Raw genomic sequence first — 25,010 nt, 5'->3', positions numbered from 1 at the left:
AATGGTGTGTTTTCAATCTTCTTGCACTAACATATTATCATTTATTAAAAAAACGATAGTTTTGGTTCTATTTCTTTCTGCTTGACGGTGTAACGATTTTTCTCATTATTTGTGATTACTAAGCTACCAGTAATACAAAAATCATGTCAAGAAAGTAGAGCAATATATCTTATGTTTTTTAAAGATTTTTTGCTGGTATTGTCATAGACTTTTGTATTAATGGCAACTTTAATGATGGCCATAAAGAAAAACAACAACATTCAAGCCATAACATGAAACCTTAGTACCCTTCTTACAAGTGACAAATTGCATATGTGTACTTCTAGAACCATATCTCGAATTATAGATGTTCACATGTGTTCCTTGCTCCATTGAGAAAGATGGTCAAGCATTGTTATTCACTTGCTGTGCCTTTCTTTTAAAGGTTTTTTAAGCTCCAGATTAATCATGAAATAAAGATTTGAAAGCTTTTAACTTCAGACTATTGTACAGTTGTAAAAAGTGTTTTGCTGTACAATTTTGCATCAAAAGAAGCAGCAGTATCTTGAAAGGAAAATGCCTTAGGAAACAATTTAAAAAGGGTCTAAGCCTCTTTACCCTGCTTTGGGGCATAAATCCCTTATACCGTAATTCACCTTAGAGTTTAAAATAAAAAAAGAAACTGCTGTTGGAATACACAGAAAATTACCAGTTTTACATTTTATCTCCAAAATATGAATAAAAGTTCAAACCTACTTTTTTTTTTCATGTTTTCATTTTTCCACTTATTAATTTATCCTAATTATATTATTCTTAAACAGACTCCCAGCTCCTTTTCAGGATTAGCATTCTAAATGTATTTGAATAATAAAACTCAAATAAGATTACACAAAAAAAACATGAATATTTATTTTAACACAAAAACTGAAGAAATAATAAATTTTCCAGCTTCGGTTTTGATATTCATTCTGGCTGATCCTGATCCACGAATCTACTTTGACGCACCCTGGACACGACAAAACCCTATTATCCGGAAGACATACTCCGAGACAAACAACGTCGGTTACCAAATATTGGTCTTGAGAGCTACGGACCCGGCTGTCCCAGAAACTGTGCAAATCTACCGGGAGATGTCTGGAAGTGATCCAAATGACTACTTTGAGATTTCCAACAGTATGTATCTTGACAATCTAGGGGCCTGATTACATTTTTTTTTTCTCTTAGTAGTGACTTCTGAAATGTGGTGTACGAAGCATGAAAAAATATTAATATGACATTAAGGTTCTTTATTTTAATTTGAAATTTCTGATAATAATTATTGACATCTCTGAATCTAAAATGATAGGGGTGCAACACGCAAGCTTAGGTGAAGACGTTTTGACATAATTGCATATGCCTAAATTAAACAGTTTTGCATTAAGCTTTTTTCCTCATTCGATATCACAGGTGCTAAGCATACATGCCATATTTTCTGGAGACCATTCAGGGGGATTTGTTCAAAAGGCTGAAAATTCAGGGGGATTTTGGTTGTATTCAGGGGGATTTTTTAGCAGGTCTAAGTTGGCGAAATTTTAAAGTATTTTTAGACGCAAGTATGAAAAAATGTATTCACATATAGTTTGCTTTGAAAACCTCTTAACTTTTTCATTATACAGAATTATTTTATGTCATGATTTATCATATTTTTATGATACACTGTCATGTCATACTGTAATGCACTTGAAGAACAAAATACGTCATTGGAAAAATATGTTTTCGAGACAATTAAATTAAATTTACCTTCCTCCAGTCTCAAAAATTGTGCTTAATTCTATCAGCTATGATGACTTTCAGACAATAAGAGAATAGAATAAATATTATTAATTTCTTCCTTCCAAAAGAGTAATATTTCTTTGCCTTTGATAATTACTACAAATTAATTGATCACTTGTTGTAAAAGTTTCCTTTTGGAGAGTTACACTCACATACTGTGGTTTCATTTGTCATTATTGCCTGATGTAAAATTTAAAAAAAAAAAAATATATATATATTTTTTTTTTAAATTCCGGGGGATTTTTATCTCCCGCCGGGAGATCGGGGGATGGATCGAAATTCCGGGGGATTTTTCCCCCCGCCGGGGGATATGGCATGTATGGCTAAGCAACCATTAGACAGTAGTATGAAATGAAATAGCCTCACTATAATGCGGTTACATCGAGCTATGAATGTATTTATAGTATGAGTTCATGTTATTCATGTACATATTTAGATGTCAGACCCTTTCTGTTATTTTTTCGTATTCAGACCATCATTTCCTTAGTGTAATAGAATATATGTGGAACAAAATATGTAACTGTACTTTTGATATAACAATTTTATTTAGCATTAGGACTGTTTTATGAAAAAAAAATGAAAGTTTGAAGGATCATTTCTTCATTGCTTTTATGTTTGTCTATTTATTTTAAATCTGTTCATCTTCAAAATCATATTACTTTAATAAAAAATGTTGCACTGGTATGTTTGTGCCTATTCCGTCCGACTATAATTTATGTTTTAAATTAGCTCAATGTTTGTAACACTTGTTTGTGCCATGGATTTTAAACCCTTTCCTTTCATTCTTTTATCTATCATTACTGTTTTCTTTTTGAAGAAATAGGATAGACTAAATACATGCTTTTCTCGCTTGCTGCAGACCCCATAGGCCGAGGTACATTGCCATTTTGACTCGTTACCATTGTGCTAAAATTCACTTTAATGAAAAGTGAAATAGTCATTGTACACTCACTCGCACATTCAGCAAAACTTTTCACTGCCTTCAGGAACAGGCGTAACTAAGCAATTCCAGATATGTCAATGGCGCTTGTTTTTAATGTCTTGTGAAGTTATTTCTGTTTGATTGTTTTTTCATATTTGGTTAAATGGTAAGAACTTTCTTCACCATGCTTAAAAAAAACATTATTGCATGGTGATGAAATTATTTACCGTTCGTTAAATTAGCAAAATGTATATAAGCTACAGATAAGTCCCTTTGATATATTTATATGAATATTGCATAGCTGTTACTAAAAGTATGATTTACTGGAGAAGCATAAAGTTATTTATTTTACAAATTTGATTATTTGGTTACATGGTATCTCATCTCAATTTTGTAAAGACTTGAAAAAGGTCAATAATTTTGAACATGCATTTCATATTACATTTATATGCTTTCTGTTGAGTACTAGAATGAATTTAACTTATCAAAATGTTAATGTCAAACAATTATGGATGCTCATTTTCTTCCAAATGAAGGCTAAGAAGTAAAGCAATGATTTTATAACACTTTTCTAAACAATTACAGGTAGTGTCATAATCAAGAAACGGATTGACTATGAGACATTGCCAGCATTGGACAAGACCATCTCTGTTGTCGTGCTTGCTATTTCGAGGAATGAAGATCGCACGGCCACCGCAACTGTCATCATCGATGTCCAGGATCTTAATGACAATGAACCACAATTTGATAGACTGGTACAATTTAATAAAAAATATTTCAGTTTCCTGTCTTTGGAAGTAAGGGACAAACCACAACAATGAAGGGGGGGGGGTGCATGTACAGTATACTCAATGAGTTAGACTCACCCTGTTATTAAGTTTGACTTCTACAAATGCTTTGACAGTTTTAACAATTAATTAAGAGGAGAAATCGATTTACAGTTATGTTATCTTAAGTAATATTAAAAAAAAAAGAGTTCATGTGCTGCATGAGAATAATGAATCATAAACTTGGAAATCAAAATGTTTATCTGGTAATATTGTCATTTTTTCAGTCTTACACGTTCGCGGTTCCTGAAGACAAGAAATACCCATATACTGTTGGGGAGGTGATTGCTAGGGATGCCGATTCATCAAGTTACGGAGAGATAGAGTACTTTCTTGCCGGATCTCGCAATGAGGACTTCGACGTCTATACTGAACGAGTGGGAAGTGTAAGTCATTTATCTTCTCCATTTTTTGAATATGAAAATATGCACAGCATGGTCAATAACTATGGATAAAATATTTGTTGAGCTTGTTTTGTTTGGCTGAAGAAAATGTGTATTGACATCCACTGGTGGTGCTCTTGTATTGGAGTGAGGGGATACAGTGTGTGTATACCACGTGATAAATTGTGTCATAAATGCAACGTCGGAAGGCTATATTATGCTTCGAATGAAGACTTTAAATAAAATAACTTCACTATTTCTTCACCATTTTTTATGAAACTTGGCGCAGTCTACACTGCTTAGGGAGCCCCGCCTTTGGTCTTTTACCAGAGTTTGATTGAGAGTTTAGTTTCTTAAAACACTTCGACAGACCTTTTCACAATACGGCTGTCTGATGGAGCTTGTCAAAACAGTATTTTGGACACAGGTTTGTCGAAGTGTTTGATGAAACTAATCACCTGATCAAACTTCAGAAAAAAATAGAAAGGCCGGGATCTTTGAGGGGCATAGACTGCCTTTTGTTTCATTTAAAATGCTGCAGTAAAAGTAAAGTTATCTTTGATTTAAGTCTTCATTTTAAGCAAATGTTGCCTTCCGACGTAGCATATATGACATAATTATGCCCCCCTTCGAAGAAAAGGGGTATATTGCTTTGCACAATCATGTGGGTCGGTCCGTCGGTAGACCAAAGCTTATCCGAATGATAACTCAACAATGCCTTGAGGTATGGTCATCAAACTTGACATGAAGATAGAGCCTGACCAGTAGATGACTCCTATTTATTTTAGTGAGTGACCTCAAATGGTAAAAGGATTTTAAAGCTTGTCTGAGTGATTGATCAACAATGCCTAGACCTATGGTCATCAAACTTGATATGGAATTTGGGCCGGACCAGTAGATGACCCCTATTGTTTTTGCAGTTCATCGGGCCAAAAGTCAAGGTCACAGTGACCTTGAATGGTAAAAGGTTGTCTGATTGGTAATTTGACAATGCCTGCACCCATGGCCCTCAATCTTGACTTGGAGTTTGGGTTTGACCAGTAGATGACCCCTTGGGCCAAGGGTCAAAGTCACATTGACCTTAAATGATAAAAAGTTGTCCGAGTGATAACTCAACAATGCCTTCACCCATGGCCCTCAAATTTGACTTGGAGGTTAGGACTGACTAGTAGATGACACTTTTTGATTTTGGAGGTCATTGGGCCAAAGGTCAAGGTCACATTGACCTTAAACGATAAAAAGTTGTCCGAGTGATAACTCAACAAATGCCTGCACCCATGGCCCTCAAACTTCACTTGTAGGTTGGGGCTGACCAGTTGATGACCCCTATTTATTTTGAGGGTCATCAGATCAAAGGTCACAGTGACCTTGAAGGCAAACTCGACAATTCCTGGACCTATGGTCATCAAACTTGATATGAAGGTTGGGCCTGACCAGTAGATGATCCCTCTTGATTTTGGGTTTCATCGGGTCAAGACCACAGTGACGTTCAACACAAAAAGTTAACAAAGCTTAATATAATGTTAACATAATGTTTGACAAACATTTCTTGTTTATCATGTGGTATTCTCACACTGGCATTTATCCATTGAGAATCCTTCCTCATCCATTTGAAGACAAAACGGTTGAAGCATTGTAATATCCTTGATGGCGAGATCATGCAAAGTCCCTGACCATAGCTGAGAACTATATTCAAGACATTTACATGAAACAATGTGCAAGTGCTACAAACGACAATACAGACATGTGTAGCAATTAGGGCTGCAATAATAGGCCTAAAACTGTATGGTAATATCTTGCAATTTGCAGCTAGCATTTTCAATATATTGGAATACATTGATGACTTCTTTGAGAACAAATTAATCTTAAAATGGCTATTTTTAAATAATTGAATCATTAAACAAATACAAAATGTTAAAATAGGACATTTTATTGTAACAATAAACATTCGCATAAAACATTGAAAACATGATTTTCGAAGAATTGCAAGGTCATGATTTACCGTACAAACTTTAACTGCAATTCCTATTGACTTCTGATGATTATTTCTCTAAAAAGAAAAGTAGTGATAGGAAAATTTCTCTTTGAAAAGCATACTGGCTGCAGTTTGATATCTTTAACCAATATGCAACCATATATCGGTATAGCAATTCTCAAGTTTTAACACTTGATGAAGTAAAAGAAAAAAATGGCAACATGAAGAAAAATATTTTAACTAAATGATATTACGGTATATATTTACAGGAAACAAAGGCAGTGATAATTGTGTCTCAGACGGCGGTTCTGGACTATGAGTCGTATAAGGAGTACAACATCGAACTGATTGCCACAGACAAACAATTCCCTGTTTCCACTACAGTAAGTAATCATCTATATATTTTGTATTCTTTACCAATTTTAAGTTCCTAAATATCCCCTTAACTGTTTTACTTAAGCTAGGGCTCAGAGAATGGACACAAAACAAATAAACTCATTACTTTGTTGGATTCTATTTGTATCATAATTATGGCATGTCTTTGTGTCAGACCGCTTCGTCTTTGTTGGACTTGATTTCTGGTGTGAGTTCTAAAAATCTTTTAAAGGTATTTCTCTATAGAGATCTGATAGTAGTAAAGTAAAAACATAAATCATTATACTCTTTAAACTTTTCCAGCTGATCATAAACATTGGGGACAAGAATGATGTGATCCCACACTTTGATGAGAGAATCTACAACTTCAGCATCATTGGCACCCAGGACACAGGGCGAGATGTTGGGTACGTCTTCGCAATGGACGAGGACTCTGGGCTTAACGGAGATGTGGATTACAGCATTGTGAGCTCCACAAACCAGGGTATGTTAGAATATATTGAAACATTAAAGACACTCCTATGCTATATCATGTTACAAATATTATTATGCCCCCCTTCGAAGACCAGTAGGTCTACTGGGCCTGAACAGTAGATGACCCCTATTGATTTTAGGGCTCATCAGGTCAAAGGTCAAGATCACAGTGACCTTTATTGGTAAAATAATTTTAAAGCTTGTCTGAGTGATAACTCAACAATGCCTGGAACTATGGTCAATGGTCATCAAACTTGATATGGAAGATGGGCCTGACCAGAAGATGACCCCTATCATCAGGCCTAAGGTCAAGGTCACAGTGACCTTGAATGATAAAAGGTTGACCGTGTGATAACTCAACAATGCCTGAACCTATGATCATCAAACTTGACATGGAAGTTGGGCCTGACCAGGAGATGACCCTTATTGATGTTAGGAGTCATTGGGTCAAAGGTTAAGTTCAGAGTGACCTTGAATGCGAAAATGTTAGTGATGAGTGATAACTTGACAATACCTGCAGCAATGGCCCTCAAACCTGACTTGGAGTTGTGTCTGACCTGAAGATGACCCCTTATGATTTTAGGGGTCATCGGGTCAAGATCACAGTGACCTTGAACAAAAAAAGCTTGTCTGTGTGATAACTTGTCAATACCTGCACCCATGGCCCTCAAACTTGACATTTAGATTTCTGGTGACCAACTGATGACTTCTATTGATTTTAAGGTCATAGAGTCAAAGGTCATGGTCATAATACACTCTATACTCACACTTTAAATGGTTATAATCTTAAAACTGCCTCAACGGCATCCAATGTCAGTAACAAATCAGCTGTCATTTAGGTCCATGCATATTTTATTCAATTGTCCATATAATCCTGACAACAGGGAGCTCATGGGGGGGGGGGGGGGGCATAATGTTTGACAAACATCTCTTGTTACTTTCTGTAGTGGTATATTTTATTGCTTTGAGGCTATTTTTGTAGCAAATATGAACAGCATAAGGTCATGGAAATCTTACGTTATAGTAATCATCACTAGGGTAATAATTGTATTTACTAAGAAAACAATGCCATTATAGGATACAACTACTTTGGCATTGAGACTGTTGATGTGCCGTCCTCCCGACCTGACGAGAAACTGAAACGAGGCCGTATCTACGTGCGTCGTAGTCTCCAGGCTCTGGCTGATCGCACTGTCTTTAACATGACTGTTTATGCAAGGGACAAGGGTAGCCCTCCACTGGATCCTGGCAAATGTATTGTGATTATCACAGTTAGCAAGGGCGTACAGGACATGAAACCTAAGTGGGACGAGAACCTAAATACGAAGGTCCAGATTCCAGAGGTTTGTTGAAACGTCTTTTTTTTACAATGAATTCATACCAATTAACCATTAGTTTAGTTAAGTTTAGGTACTTGTTTAAGAAAGATTGTGAAATCTATTATTACAGCATCTTACATTTAACTTTTGGTGTTTTTCACATGCTGAAAACCAACAATTATTTTTTTCATTTTCTTTATTATTTAATATTTTTCATATAATTATGGAGAAAATTTTAGGTTAAGCAAAAAAATATTTTTCAGGCAAATCCACAATTTTGACAAGTTTGAAAAAATAAAAGTTTTCTATAAAAAAATAATAAACATTTATGTAAATTGGTAAACTATGACATCTTGAAAGTTTCAAAGGTTCAGTCCAATTTATAAAAATATGCATGTATTGCCAAAAATGGAGACTGGATATGCAATGTTGTTTAAACTCCCATTCAAAATTAACTGTTTAGTCAATATCTCAGCAAATACTATATGTATTGCAATGGACATTTAGGCAGCTGTTTCCATCTATCCAACCATCTAAATAATTAAAGTAAGATAACTCTTTTAACCCTGTAATGTAAATTGTGGCCCCCACATGATTTAAAAGTTATGGTAAAGGTTTTATGTTGATATTCCAGCACCTACTTGGAAGTAATTTGTATTGCGTTTAAAATTCGAACAAAGGCTTCCCACCATCCAACCAACTCGATTAATGAAGTAAAATAACTCTATCTTGCATTATATAGATTTTGCCCTGTTAATTTTGTCCTTGGACAAATTATGGTTAAGGTTTTGCATATAATTTAATTTGACAGTGATCCATGCATGTTTCACCAATATTTTGAAATCCTTAAACTTTTAAGCAGCTGAAAAGTCAAGCTTGCTGTGAGCTCTTGTTAATAAGTGTATGCTGTTCCCTTTGAATAAACTAGTTCATGAAATATTTGCTACCTGCAAATCAGAAATGTATAGAAGGGAACCAAATATATATGTTTGTAAATTCATTATTACAGGGCACTCCGATTGGCAATGTGGTATACACAGTGAAGGCTTACGCGGCCAACGCCACATCGGGTATTATTTACTCATTTGCGGGCTTTGGAGACGCTCTTAAAGACTACGAAAACTTCAATATTGATCCAAACACTGGAGTTATAACAGTTGGTGCAGAATTGGATTTCGAGAAAAAACATGTATACAATGTAAGTTTCTTGTACATAACTTGATTGATTTTATTATGTATATATATTATTTTTAGGTATTGTCCAAGGTCAAGGTTGCAAAGACTCGTATAGATGAAGGTTAAACAAACACATGGCTGTGAATGAAAAGTGGTCATTTATTAAAAATACTATCAAGTGGTGTTATATAATATCATTGAGTAAAATGTTTTTTTACATACTCCTGAAATATATATATATGTATATATATATATATATATATATATATATATATATATATATATATATATATATATATATATATATATATATATATATATATATACATATATACATGTATATAAAGTTTATTTTATGTTGATATATTTATTATGTCTTAATGTTTCAGTAACTGTTCGAAAATTTTGTGCATAGAAAATGGTCCATCTTACTTTGAGGGCTTAGTTTAATGCATTGCCCACAATATAAAACATTATTAAAGAATGGTAATTGTAGAAAGACTGCCAACAAATAAACGATACAGTAGTATAAACATATAATGTGTCTTCAATTGAAATGGATAATATACATCAAATATAGCATAATATGCACACTGGATAAGAATTTAACAGTTAAGAAGATATTAGATAAAATTAAAAAGCATGTTTGCATGAATGTAATTTATTTTAACACTGGCTTAATTTAGCTGCATGTTGAATAATGCATAATTGTTTGAGCTTCATTATTTAGGGCAGTATTTATTTTGCTGAAAAATGGGAGGTCAATGTAAGTGTAGAGCTGATTTTGGTTTGCAAAGAGAGTTATGTGTGTCCAGCTGTTTTGTAGAGGACTGCTAGAACCCGTAAATTTATTGTTCACCTTTGGTAGTACAAGTAATGAAGATTGGTTAAATTTAGCATGGTTTAATAACTGAGATGTTTGTTCAATAAAGTAACAAAATTAAAAAAAATATATTTGCTAATGATATCATGAAATTTAAACCTAGTGAATTAGGTCATAACTATATATTTGTGATAAAAGAACTGCACAATAATGTTAACAGTCTATAATAATTGTCACTTTAATTAATTGTCTCCAATCAAGATGTAAACTAAGCAAAGTGAACAATCAATTTGTTACCCTCGGCTTTTGCATTGTGTTGTTTTTTGAGTCTTTGATTGATATTTATCTGGCTTGGACAAGTTTCCAACTGAAGAGTTCGCGTATTTTCCATTAAAGCCTGGCTTTATTGCAGTTTCCCTTGTTGGCATGCTCTCCTCTTTTTTGTTTTATTTTTAGCAAGCATTTCAGGTGGCATCCATCCAGCTGATATATTATCCCAAATTATGTTGATACGAATAATGAATTGTTACTTGTGTGGTCAACCAATAGCAATTTAGTTTATAAGACTGCATGTTTGCATGTTTGCATGGTTCTGTGAATGCATTCTATTTTTGCAGAGTTTAAAAGCTTACCTGAGACTGTAACAGCCTTTCTGCATTTAAATCCAGGCATTCTTAAATTTTCCTTTTTTGATGAAGCTTTCAATGTACAATGAAAATTAGACTGCTGAAGTGTTTTTGTTGCCAAAACATAGATAATGTGTGCAAGGTCTTTTGTTTCTATTCCTTGCAAAAGATAATCTGTTAACTTTCAGATAGGCTATTCTTACTGCTATGTTCTTGCAATAAATATCTATTTACTTTCAAATAAGCTATTCTTACTGCTATGTCCTTGCAATAAATATCTCTCTACTTTCAGAAAGGATATTCTTACTGCTATGTCCTTGCAATAAATATCTCTCTGCTATGTCCTTGCAATAAATATCTCTCTACTTTCAGATAGGATATTCTTACTGCTATGTACTTGCAATAAATATCTCTCTACTTTCAGATAAGATATTCTTACTGCTATGTCCTTGCAATAAATATCTCTCTACTTTCAGATAGGATATTCTTACTGCTATGTCCTTGCAATAAATATCTCTCTACTTTCAGATAGGATATTCTTACTGCTATGTCCTTGCAATAAATATCTCTCTACTTTCAGATGGGCTGTTCTTACTGCTATGTCCTTGCAATAAATATCTCTCTACTTTCAGATGGGCTATTCTTCTGATATCATTTTAACAAGGACATATTAACCATAATTGAAATTCATCTTCTAGAACATTGGAATTACAAAAAGTACAATAACATTTATTCTAGGAATGTTGTTATTTGTGTGGATACTGGTGTGGATAAATGAAAGAGTAGACCATCTTAATCTAGTTATATAACATCCTAAGTCATGTGATAAAATGCTAAGTATTGTTTAAAGTGTAATGAACTTTCAATATTATTTTACAGGTTTAGAACACTACTTCTAGCCATGTCATTATCCCATGTTTGCTTAAATGCATTATATAATGTTTTGTTTCTCTAAATAAACAGAAAATTTTGTAAGCCTTATATATCAATAGATTATCAAAAACATATGCAAAGCCATGCTTGCTTAAATATTTTTGCCGTCAGTAACCCAACTGCGTTTGCCATTTTGACAGGGTTTAACAGATAGATGATATATTTCCTTGATTTTAACATTATCTGTTTCAACAACATTGAACCAATAGATTAAAACTCTAATATATTGTAATGTATACAAGGGATAACAGCAATTATGAATCATATGACGTTTATTTTTAAAACAAAAATCATAAAAGAAAATGTTGCGGTTGACATACATGTGTTTGCCATTTATGGAACAGTCGCATGATATTTATAAATTTGTTAATAAATATTTGCAAAATTGTATATTCATTTGTTTTACAGAAATTCTTCATTCCTATTTTATTTGCAGCTTCAAATTCGGGCGACAGATTCAATGAACGATACTTTGACAAACCAGTTTCTGCTGATTGTGGAAGTCCTTGACATCGAAGACAATGATCCATCTTTCCTTGACTGTCCTGGAAGACAAGTAAATATAGTTACTAGCTTGTAGATGATTAGTGTCTAGCTAGAATGTGATAACATTACAATTAATTGCCTTTACGATTCTACGCTATAATAAACATCTAAGACCAAAATCTAAGGTATTTCCAAGAAAATGCAGACTATGACAACCATAATATTCTTTAACTACAACATCTTACCTTCATTTGAAGCCAATGATGGGATCATGTTATTCATAGAATATATAACCACTTTATATATAAACTCAATAATTACATTGTCCAACTTGAAATTCAGTCCAAAATGACCAGCAATGTCGGGGAAAATAGCAAGGGGTCTCTTTTGGTATGAAAGATGCATGTCCAAAGCTTAGTAAAGAGGCTTAGAATTCATTTGAAAATGTTTCTGAAGTCATAAAAGCACTTAATCCTGATTCCAGGCTTGATCCTGGACTTAAGAACCCATGTTCTTACAAGAATAGTGAAATGTCTGAATATGTCTAGCCTGCTTATGGTTAGCGACATAGCTGTCTGTTCTGTCTGTGTGCATCCGTGTTTGTATGCATCCGACGGCCACCCAGAGTGAATTTTGTCAAAACTGTATCTTGACCATGCACTGAAGGATTTTAAAAAAAATTGCCATGAAGGATCACCATGATGAGGTGGCATGTAGTGCGCAAGATCCAGGTCTGTACCTCAAAGGTCAAGGTCATGCTTAAAGCCAAAGTTTGAAAAGATCCTTGTTGGGGTTGTATCTTGACCATGCATGATAGGTTTTCAAAAAACTTGCCATGAACATTCACCATGATGAGGTGGCATGTCATGCACAAGACCCAGGTCTGTACCTCAAAGATCAAGGTCATTTGCATGCAATCTTAGAGGTTAAATGTCGAAATGAGTACTAATGGTAGGACTGATCTGAACTGAGAGCCTTATCAGGGCTGTATCTTTACTATGCATTATAGGATTTTCCAAAAACTTGTCACGGATGTTCACCATTCAGAGGTGTAGTTTCTCAGGTACACGTATTGTACAAATCCATGTTATTCTGTGTTGCACTTACATAGAATAGCATTTTGTCTGTGTCAAAGGCTTTTAATGGGCTCGACAAGGTACCATTTGGTGTCTAGTTTAAATTCACAGTGTAAACCACATGTAACAATATATCAACATTTGACAAAAACAGTGTTTTTATATAGAATATTTGCCCACAACAGAAGTAGTATATCATAATTCTAAGGTAATTTCTTGAATGCTTACAGTAATAAGCAATTCCTTAAAACTATACACATATAACTAAATGAATTTAGTGATCAGTGTCAAATACTTTGCGCAATAATGGACAACAAAATAAAATACAACATTTCAGCCATACTGATTTTTGTTTTTTGATAATTATAGTACCCAATCCCAGTGGTAGCGAGTGTCAGCGAGTCGATGATGCCACCCAGGTTTGTGTATCAAGTACTGGCGTGTGATCTGGACCAGCCACCCCATGACGACATAAAGTACAGTTGGTACTTTGATCCTCAGAATGCAGCTGAAGTCCTGTGTATGTAGGCCTATGTTGGCCTAGTTTTACTTTTAAATGTTGATATGAATAATTAATGAGGCGGAAAGCTCTAAATTCCTGTTCAAAAATATATTTTATCATAAAAACTAGAGTTTGTTTCAAGATAGTTTATAATGCTGGCTGATGGAGGTTATCTTCGGAATGTGTTTTTAGTTCAAATATTCAAAGAATCAGGAGAGCTATACTACTCACCCTAGCTTCAGTGTCATTCCTTGGTTTAGGTCTTGCATGTTAGCACCTTTAAGTCATTATGGCATTAAATACATCATTTATTGTATTGAATCTATCCAACCTACTTAATTAACAAAGATAATACAAATATGGGCCTTAATATTACTTCATTTGGAAGTTAAGGTTAAGGTTTTGCATGTAAGCACACATAGCCTATTATCTCTGCTACTATTTGATGTATTGCATTGAGGCTTTATACAATGGTACTCAACCATTAAACCTACTTGAATAACTAAGTGAGATAACTCTATTTTGCATTAAATTCAAATTATGGCCCTTCATAGTTAGACTAAAATCTATTTTGCATTATTTATGATAGTTTATTGTTTGAATTAGAAATTCTGGTTCAGGTTTAGCATGTTATCAAATTTTACTGTGATCCATGCATGATTGTCCAAAACATTGCAATTCTTAAACTTAAAAGCTGTGGAATAGTTGAGCGTGCTGTTTCAGTGACAGATCATTTTAAGGCTCTAGCCTACATGAAACCAAACAGATTAAGGTTTACAACAGTGTTTTTTACCAACTGTTTGTATATTTAAATGGCAGTTTTATGGAAATTAGTATTATTATTCACACAGGCAAACCAGATATCATAGAAAAGTTTACTTTGAACTCAACAACGGGCGATATTCACACAGCCGCTATTTTGGATCGTGAAGTGAAAGACGAGTATCTTCTGTGTGTCCAAGTTTCTCAGGTAGTGGGAAATAATCGGAAAAAACGTGACCTCACTGCTGACCTTACTGCCAAAAATATCAGCAGCACTGTCCTCTTCATACAAGTTATCGTTATTGATGAGAATGACGAGGGACCAAAGTTCATCAACCACTCTGTCATAAATGGTAGGTTTAGGAGCGGAGATGCTGTTTATTATGTAGATGTAACTTGAAATTGAAATCGTAAAGTTTTGTTTTATTAAATGATATAATGTTAAACTCATGTTAAGTCTTAAGCAGTTTGGTATGAATGTCGTTAACCAATTAATCAATTGATATCAATTTATTATCAAGGGAACTTGTTTTACACTTCTTATTACATATCAGAATAGGGTTTGCTTCTATTTTAACAAAAATATATTTAATGCATGAATTCGACATGAGAATTATCTCAAAGTTTTCCTTTTTTACTTCTCCATTTCGTCTGTTAGAATGTTAGGCCACACCAGATTGATGTTTCATTCTGCAGATTTACCGCACCTATTTTTTTTTTAAATTAAAAAAAAAAAATTGTGCACAAGCACCTATATTTTTATCGTGAACCAGATTTTTTGTGGTCATTGGCTTTTTTGAAAGATGAAATATAATTAATTATAACTTTACTATGCAGTTCTATTGTGATTTGTAAAGGGAAGTTATTGATGGGTGGCGTTTTATACTGTATATCAAGTGGTTTAGCATAGGTTTCAAAATGGCAGCTTCTGGTAAACACAGAGTAACAGTGGCTCAAATTTTGAAAATTAATGTTCATGTTTAACCAGTTTTATTGAAAATAAATGTGTTGTGACCATGCTCAAAGTCATTGATCATCATATTCCATCCACAACATGATCATTTATTATTCAATATAATATATTTACCTGATACTGGTAGCTATTATATTGCATAGCAAGTGATTCTATTCTGGATGGAAATTTAATTGAACATTTAATGAACTTCACACTCTGACCAATTAACAATCCTACTCACAGTTGTCAATAATAACATTTCATTTCCAAAAGTTAAGCTTCTGTGGGTAAACATGCTTTGTAAATTTCCAAGGTGAAATGTTGTTTTTTCACTGAAATGAAAACTTACTTCAAAGAAATTTTTCAAATAACATCATTTTACTGTGAAAAAAGCAGGGTTTTTTTTATTATGAATGCTCAGCATACTTAAAATAATTGTTATACGTAATTATCTTAGAAATATGGTTTATCCATATATGTGCTAACTAAAAACTGATATAGTATGTATTCAAACATTTTTCCATTTACCAAAAGAGATTAAATTCAAGATTGTATTCAAATGGATAAAAGGGCAATTGTATTAAACCTTTTTTTTAATAGGTTATAAGAAAAAATATTTTCTCTCTTTGCTCTCTTCAGGTTTTTTAAAAATTGACAATTTTTTGTTAATTCTTTTTTGCTGGATCGCTCCCAATTTTTTGTGTGCAAAAATCTAACATACAAAATATTAATTTTGTGTGGCCTGAATAAAAAAAAAATGTGTATGAAAATAACTTAATCTCTTTGCAGTTATTGATCAGTTCCCATCAGTGGATATATATGTAGCTGAGGCAGTGGATCGGGACCTTCCCCCACATAATAACATCAGATACAGCATTGACAAGACCTTGTTTGTGATTGGTGGCAAACCCCAGCAAGCCCCGACTGCCTTCACCATTAATGCCAACGACGGAACAGTTTCTATTGGAACCAATGATTACACTGATTACATTGATGGTTACTTTGATATTACGATAAAGGCTGAGGACCGCAATGGAGAAAATAATCTTACAGATTACATGCAGTTGAGGGTAAGTATTCTTAGCTCAAATATTTGAAAAATAAGGAGGCTTTTTTACTCGCCCGGCCTTGGCGCCTGTGTCTGGTCAAAATTTGAGCCAAGTTGGCAAGTATACTACTTCAATACCCTTCATTCAATTCACTTAATTGACATACAGTAGATTAAAGTTTAAGGGCACATTATGTCAGGATTAAGTTTTAGGGCAAGTTGGGAGTTTTCCTTCTAGCTTCTATACCCTTTATTCAATTGACTTAATGCTTCACACACTTTGAAGACCAACTTACAATTAGGTTACATTACTCCATATTAACCCTAAATACAAATTCTTGCCCTTTATTGACTTTACATTTTATTTTACTTTATATTTTTACTTTTTATTGCTTTTGACAGGCACATTTTTTAATTTTTAACCAGGTTTTCACAAAATGAAACCTGGTTATAAGAATGGCATACGTTGTTGTTCGACAACCGGTTGGAGGACAGCGTCAAATTCACCTATAGTATCGAATAATTTTAGTTAGTTTTGACATATAGTGACCAAACTTGGTATTTAAGAAGGGTTTATGCAGACCTTTCATGGGATTGCATTTAGGATCTCTAGGGTCAACGTCACTGTTACTAAAAAAAGAAAATGGTTAATGGTTAGTACTAAAAAACTTTAGTAAGGCTTGACATATTGGGACCAAACTTGATACATAGGAAGAGTTTATAGAGACCTTTTATAGAGTCACTGTTACTTAAAATAGCTAACCATTTGGTACAGAATGACTTAAGTTAGTTAGGGTCAAAGGTCAAATTTAGTCAAGGGCAATGTCACTGTTTCTGTAAATAGAAAAAACAGTTGAAACTGGATCTCACAACGAAGGCTGACAATCATTGAAAATCTGGTTTCACCGCATTGCAGCATTTCTTGTTTACTTTTCAATTTGATTTTTTTTGCTTGTGAGAGGCACATATTACATCATTATTGTAGTAATTTCTAAGACAAAGGGGCGTATAGTTGAGCACACTGTCCTTGTTAAACAGTTTTTAAATTGTTGCTGTATCAGTTTCAGTTTGGTTTGGTTTTTAAAAAATAAAGAAAGTTGAGCTATTATCATAGGCTCGGTATTGTCAGAGGTAGCAGTGAAAGCAATGGTTTCATTCAATAAAAGACAATATGCATATGATTCGCAAGTCCCATAACTCAGCCTTAAATAAATGTTCATGCCCCTTGATCCGCTAGGTAAGCATTGGTATGCACTTGCTGTGCTCCTTAAAATTTCATTGATTTAGCCTTAAGTTCTTGAATAGTTTGATTTCCAAATACATTTTTCACAATTATGCATATTTAGAATGAACTTAATACAATCATTCTTCAAAACTTTTATCCCTTTAGGTTTACGTGACAGAAAGGTCTAACTTTATCCGTGTTGTCATCAACAAGCCAGCCGACACAGGCGTTGAAACACAGATTGGTAATTTGCTCAAACGTCTTAACTCCCTAGAGAGCAACGTTTTCTACAAAGTAATGTCCATATCCAACCATGTCATCTCCAATGACGCTGCTCCATCATTTGAAAGGTATGGTCAAATTTGCATGGATTTGTTATCGTAACAAAAAAGTTTCAGATTTTTGGGCAGAACAATGATTTTATTATACTTCTTAATGAATAGGTAAAAACTTGTGCAAAGGATAACAATTTATAAAGAGAGGGATATTTCTATGAATAAAAATAGAAGGGGTTAAGTATGTGTTGCTTTGAACTCGTGCATTGTAGGAACATGAAGGACAAACACAGTAACCAAAAAACTACTACAGTACAAAAATGTGTTTTAGTTGAACAAAGCATAAATACTAAATTACAAACAGAAATATAATGTCATATACATATGAATTGATTTATCTTTTTCAGTACCGATGTATGTTTGGTGGTAGTAAGAAACAACAATGTGATGTCATCATTGGATGCTGCAAAAAGACTCAATAATGAACGGAGTGTTACCCAGGCATTGAATGAATATGAAGCATTAGACCCTGGGGTGAGTATAGGGCTAGAAAGTACATTCTTCTTTTGAACTGCTTCAGGAAATGGCCTGAAATAAAAGTTTAAATAAAACATAAGAATTACCCGTTGTAATTAAACAGACTTTATTTATATTGAGAGAAGTATAAACATGTTCTAGCGAGTGCTCATAGCCTTTATTAATTTCATTTATTGCTACTTGACCTGGCAGGGAGTACTTACCCATATTAGGTCTTGATAGACTGTTTTCAAATGCCTCTGGACTTTATTTTCTAGTTTAATATTTCTGGCCTATTTTCAGCCGTGTGACCCGGCAAAGAGCGTATATCCAGTGGGATGGGAGAGCTACTGGTGGGTGCTTGTGGCCTTTGCTATCTTTATCTTCATTTGCTGCATCATCCTGATTGCCCTTATTGTTGCCCTCTTTGAACAGTGAGTATAATAGATATTTATGTTTATGACTATTAAAAAAGCCCATTCTAGTCTCCTGTGCTTCTTAATCAAGAGTATGATCATCTGTCTCATATACTCAACTCCTTAATCAAGAGTATGATCATCTGTGTCATATACCCAACCCCATAATCGAGAGTATGATCATTTGTGCCATATACCCAACCCCTTAATAAAAAAATGATCATCTGTGTCATATACCCAACCCCTTAATCAAGAGTATGAGCATCTGTGTCATTCACCCAACCCCTTAATCAAGAGTTTGAGCATCTGTGTCATACACCCAACCCTTGAATCAACAGTATGAGCATCTGTGTCATATACCCAACCCCTTAATCAAGAGTATGAGCATCTGTGGCATAAACCCAACCCCTTAATCAAGAGTTTGGTCATTTGTGTCATATATGCCCAACCCCTTAATCAAGAGTATGATTATCTGTGTCATATACCCAACCCCTTAATCAAGAGTATGATTATCTGTGTCATATAACCAACCCCTTAATCAAGAGTATGATCATCTGTGTAATATTCCCAATCCCTTAAACAAGATTATGATCATCTGTTTCATATACCCAACCCCTTAATAAACAAGAGTATGATCATATGTGCCATATACCCAACCCCTTAATCAAGAGTATGATCATCTGTGTCATATACCCAACCATTGAATCAAGAGTATGATCATCTGTGTCATATATACCCAACCCCTTAATCAAGAGTATGATCATCTGTGTCATATACCCAACCCTTGAATCAAGAGTATGATCATCTGTGTCATATATACCCAACCCCTTAATCAAGAGTATGATTATCTGTGTCATATACCCAACCCCTTAATCAAGAGTATGATTATCTGTGTCATATAACCAACCCTCCTTAATAAACAAGAGTATGATCATATGTGCCATATACCCAACCCCTTAATCAAGAGTATGATCATCTGTGTCATATACCCAACCCTTGAATCAAGAGTATGATCATCTGTGTCATATACCCAACCCCTTAATCAAGAGTATGATCATTTGTGTCATATACCCAACCCCTTAAACAAGAGTATGATCATCTGTGCCATATACCCAACCCCTTAATCAAGAGTATGATCATCTGTGTCATATACCCAACCCTTGAATCAAGAGTATGATCATCTGTGTCATATACCCAACCCCTTAATCAAGAGTATGATCATTTGTGTCATATACCCAACCCCTTAAACAAGAGTATGATCATCTGTGTCATATACCCAACCCCTTAATCAAGAGTATGATATATGTGTCATATTCCCAACCCATTAATCAAGAGTATGATTATCTGTGTCATATACCCAACCCTTTAATCAAGAGTATGATCATCTGTGTCATATACCCAACCCTTTAATCAAGAGTGTGATCATCTGTGTCATATACCCAACCCTTTAATCAAGAGTATGATCATCTGTGTCATATATGCCAGTGCCAAGTCGCCTCGCTTAAGTCAAGGGTATGATTATCTCTGTTGTATAAAGTGTCAGATCATCAGTATTACACAGCCACCCTTCATCAAGAATGTGATCATCTGTGACATATTCGCTTACTCAGTAATCTGATTTAGTCCTAAATCTAATGTATGATCATCTGTGTGATATGCCCTCAATAGTCTTATTTAGCATCCTTTGACCAAGAGTATGATCATCTGTGTGATATGCCCTCAATAGTCTTATTTAGCCTCCTTTGACCAAGAGTATGATCATCTGTTTCATATGCCCTTCATCAATAGTTTGATTGAGATAGATGTATAGATTTATTTCAACCTGTACAATTCATATGGCAATTTAGAATTAAGACACACTGTTGTAAAACAATATGTATGAATTAATAAAGCCACATCAATCAAAATTATTTGTAAAGGTAAGGATATCACAAAAAAAGAGTTTAAATAAAACTTTTATTCCATTATTGTCCTTTAGGCTCTCTTGATCAAGAATATGATCATCTGTGCCATAAAATGCCCGTAATCAACATTCTGATTAAGCCTCCCTTAATCAGGAGATTACCGGCAAATACATTGTATGTTATATAACCCAAGTGCTAACTAACTATGGTGATTATAAAGTTTGTTGTTATGTCTGCTGTTAGACTAGTGACTGCATCCATGAGTTGAAAATGATTACAAATATGTGAATCTTATTATATCCATAATCCTTTTCAGGCATGAAAAGAATATGAAAAATAAGCCATGTAAGTACTATTGGATGAGTTTAGCTTTAACACATACTAGTATAAAAAAGGATTTACTGAGTTGTTTTTATTATTGAACTAAGATGTACACCATGGTAATACTTCCACAAAAAATATTACATTGATTTGTTATCTTGAATACTCTGTTTCTATGTGCTGACTGCTTCACCTTATTATTACTAGTAAAGATTTAAACCACTTGACTATCTAATGAAAATCACAAAGTAGCAAGATTTACCCAGTAATTCAAATTGTTTTACTTCTTCAGATTTCGTTCAATCAAACTAGATGGCAGTGGTAACCAGTCTTTCTACCAAGTCCATTCCAGAACATCTGCAGTCCCCACTGCCTTTGAAACAATGCAAACGCCATGAAAATTTATTTGGGGGAAAAATGGAACCATTTTTTTTTAACCTGCTTGAAAGATAATGTTCAACTCAGTTAACAGAAAAGTGTTGTTCGTGATAATCTCAATTTATTGCTGTTGATATATTTATGTCAAACAGATATTCAAAAGATGATTGCCCGTGATAGAATTTGCATTGTATGTTTGAGAAAAGTTGTGTGCCGATTGTTTGTCATTGATGATATTATAAAATTCATGACTGAATGTTGCTATATGTAGTGTACAAATGTAAAATATATTGTAAATAGCTAGCAAAGAAGACAGTGAAACTATTTCTATAAATATCTTACACAATACTCAATAGTGCTTGACCATTTTGGTGTATCATGCTGAAACAATATAAAATATCAGCTGTACATGTAGTATGAAATGTACATGGTACATAATTCAACCTTCTTAAAATTTGGTCGTAAAATTTCAAGAGGTTGTACTGTAACGGTGCGTAATTGTTCTGAATGACCTAGATACATTCCTATCACTCCTAAATTTAATGTATATCCAAATAATTGTTATACCAAAAAAACCTGTTTGTTACAGAATCTAAAGATATATTGTTGGATAAAAAATGATGATGTTACTCTGTTGATGTTTTATAAGTCTCACAAGAATTTTTGATATGCAATATTTTTGTATTTAAATACATAAACATGTTCATTTTTGTTGAGTTTATATATTATCCTTAAAAAGCATGGAAATGCACCACTAGATTTTGCTAAAAGGTTCTTGGGTATGAGGGAATGGGTGAACGTATCCCAAGTTGCACCCAGTTTAATGTCCAATCCGGGATCTGCATGCCCCTGATTTGGTGCATTAGAGGCAGGCATGACACATTCGTGCAAAAATCAGAGAATGCCATGTTCTTCTATTTCACAAAAAAATAGTATGATGTCCTAAATGCTAAGTTAAAAACTTGTGCCAAGACATCAACAAGCCCTGAATGAGATGCTGTACATGTATGTGGCACAGTGGCAGGTACTGTTTTAATGACTACATACATGTAACCGGTATGTATGAGTGCTACTGAGTGAACACTCCAAGGGAGTAACCCTAACATTTCCTCATAAGAAATATCAGAGATTTGTCCTCGAATTTAGATCTGTTTGTTGTAACTGGATGATTCTGAAAGCAAGGAAAGCCATTGAAAGAAAAAGCCAGTTTAGCCACTTGGCAAGGTTTCACCCCATTGTTTGTCTAAAGCATCCCCAAAACTTCTCTGAAATGGTTTCAGCCCTTCAGCTGCCAGGTCAATCACATCACTGAATAATGAATATATACATATACATGTATCTATGAACTGTGATAGCTGGCTTGTTCAACAAAAGTTTTTTTTCTTATTTGGTTACAGTTCTTGTGCCATTAACAAGACCGCTGTAGGTTTGGCTCAATAAACAGCTAGAAGAATTAAAAGCCTTTAAATGAAGAAATTAAAGATCTTCATTTGTTATAGTCATACTATTTGTTGAATTGGGCCATGAACTTTTAGTGAATGATTGATTGGTGCTGCGAACAGACGAATTTATGAACGTAAAACCTGCATGTACACTTCAAGCCCAATATAATGACTTGTGAGATATTCGGTGTCCTAAAGCCAAGCTGGACCACTGAAAAGTTGTCATCCATACTATAGCAGCTGAGACTGTGGTACAAACGATTGAGAAGTGTACCACCACACCCGGGAGCATCATACAACAATGACCCTAAACCTTGTGTCAGCCAGGCTCAGCCACAGTTCTTAGTTATATTGATGATCCTGATTAATTATGAGATTGAATGGATTATCGGGGTATGAACGCAGTTGGGTTGCTTAATTTTATGGAGTCCGAAGACCGCACAAATCGCTGCGTTTTATAACGACACATTCATTACATTTATTTACGCCAGTAGCTCCTTATTTAATTCCAGAATTGATAAAAAATACTTCAGTGCATTTAAGTAACCTTAAAGTAATTATTTCTCACCCATTTTGTAAATAGAACAAACCGACTGTAACCGGAAATTTAGCGCTGCAGGTCAAAAAGACCCATTTCCAAAAAGGCCCAGTACCAGAAAGGCCCAGTTCTAATAACAGTCTTTGAAACATGCTGTTTTCATATACTTATAGAAGCGGGGCCCTGATTATATATATTTTTCAAGATTAAATTAAGTTTTTAGTAATTGTTATAATTATTTCAGAAAAAAAACAGTTGCATACCATACTGGAACACAGAAATAACGTTAACAACTTGTTTATTTTCTATACAGCAGTTAACATTGTATGTGAATGATATAACACAATAAGAATATTTCAAAAACACTTTCTCATCAGTAGAAGAATAATATCTACCATCTTCGCTAGATATTCAGATGTCCGAAGCTCCCCGTTCGTGCTCTTGTTCGATAAGGTCCTTATCATCCTGTCTTGACGCAGACAATGGACGCTGCCCCCTCTCTCAGGGTCCTCAGATTATACTGCCATAATTATTTACCAGCTCAGCCTCCCAACGAAGTATTGACACTAGCCTATAGACCACTTCCTCCAGCCCTCTAATTATGCGTCCTCAAATATTTGGCAAGACGCAGTCAGAACTTTGTCAACTTAAAAGGAACACAGTAGACACCGACAAGGACGTGGCATGGTCTTTATGGACGTGAAGGACATATGCGAATTTTGAACATGTTAGAAAAACGTAGTTAGCACGTGGTCGAATCAGGACGTAGTAAGAACTTAATATATGAATGTACATGTAATATAAAACGACAGCATGGACAAAGTGTCGGCGTACCCAAAACCTAACAGGAACTTGATTGACGTAAATGTACATGTAGTGTAAGCTTGGTACTGGACGGGAGCTATTGAATGGCGTTCTCATCGCGTTGTCTCTAGGTTGTCATTGCGTTCTTGCTACGTCAATGGAGGTCTCACCACAACCTCTCCACGCGTTGACTACGACTATGGTATGTTCGTGCCACATTGTAGAAGACCTAGTTCGGTTGTTAATACGTTCTTTCGGTGCTTAATACGTCTTATATCAGATTCTTAATTACCACGTACTGTCAGGGTCTGAACAGTGATCATGTATAAATGGGAAACAACTCCCCCTATAACTTCATTTTATACCAACACTAGATTGGAATTAAAAATGGGCCAGTTATAAATAGGTCACGGTAATTCCATCCCGATCACATTTACAAATAAATTCAAGTCACTAGAACGTAATGAGGACCGCAATGAGGACGCGATAAGCACTTGGTAAGCGCGTGGTGCAATCTTCCTGGTCGTAGTAAGAACGTACAAAGAACGCATTGGACATGGTGCGCGTGTGAAGATGTGCGCAGTAAGAACGTTTTTGGAACGAGCGAGACGCAGTGAATGCCTGGCAAAGACGCAGTAAGACTTAGTATGAACTTGAGAAAGGCATTTTTTTAAGAATTTGACCGCGCCCTCGCTGGGTTCAGCGTCGAAATTGCCAGGACGTAGTGCAGTCTTCATG

The 25,010-nt window shown here is 34.6% G+C and overlaps 1 protein-coding gene across 3 annotated transcripts in view; it reads left to right on the top strand.

Moving 5' to 3' along the window:
* Window positions 1-22,194, top strand: part of LOC128209023 (cadherin-23-like) — a 55,458-nt gene extending 33,264 nt beyond the window's left edge. For 2 of the 3 annotated variants that reach the window (XM_052912833.1, XM_052912823.1), the window contains exons 25-41: window positions 928-1,152; window positions 3,299-3,468; window positions 3,768-3,926; window positions 6,168-6,281; window positions 6,577-6,757; window positions 7,825-8,090; window positions 9,076-9,264; window positions 9,973-10,008; window positions 12,061-12,180; window positions 13,556-13,706; window positions 14,540-14,803; window positions 16,195-16,475; window positions 17,844-18,028; window positions 18,361-18,487; window positions 18,773-18,903; window positions 21,106-21,134; window positions 21,403-22,194. In XM_052912833.1, the coding sequence (XP_052768793.1) occupies window positions 928-1,152; window positions 3,299-3,468; window positions 3,768-3,926; window positions 6,168-6,281; window positions 6,577-6,757; window positions 7,825-8,090; window positions 9,076-9,264; window positions 9,973-10,008; window positions 12,061-12,180; window positions 13,556-13,706; window positions 14,540-14,803; window positions 16,195-16,475; window positions 17,844-18,028; window positions 18,361-18,487; window positions 18,773-18,903; window positions 21,106-21,134; window positions 21,403-21,422 (2,648 nt within the window). In that variant the 3' untranslated portion in view covers window positions 21,423-22,194. The remainder of the gene's footprint in view (window positions 1-927; window positions 1,153-3,298; window positions 3,469-3,767; window positions 3,927-6,167; window positions 6,282-6,576; window positions 6,758-7,824; window positions 8,091-9,075; window positions 9,265-9,972; window positions 10,009-12,060; window positions 12,181-13,555; window positions 13,707-14,539; window positions 14,804-16,194; window positions 16,476-17,843; window positions 18,029-18,360; window positions 18,488-18,772; window positions 18,904-21,105; window positions 21,135-21,402) is intronic. The other variant, XM_052912842.1, reaches the window with a different exon arrangement.
* Window positions 22,195-25,010: the final 2,816 nt, after the last annotated feature.

The sequence above is a fragment of the Mya arenaria genome, chromosome 2 (genome assembly GCF_026914265.1).
Source record: "Mya arenaria isolate MELC-2E11 chromosome 2, ASM2691426v1".
NCBI classification, from domain to species: domain Eukaryota; kingdom Metazoa; phylum Mollusca; class Bivalvia; order Myida; family Myidae; genus Mya; species Mya arenaria.
Note: the sequence above shows the minus strand (reverse complement) of the source record. Positions and strands in the feature narration are given on the sequence as shown.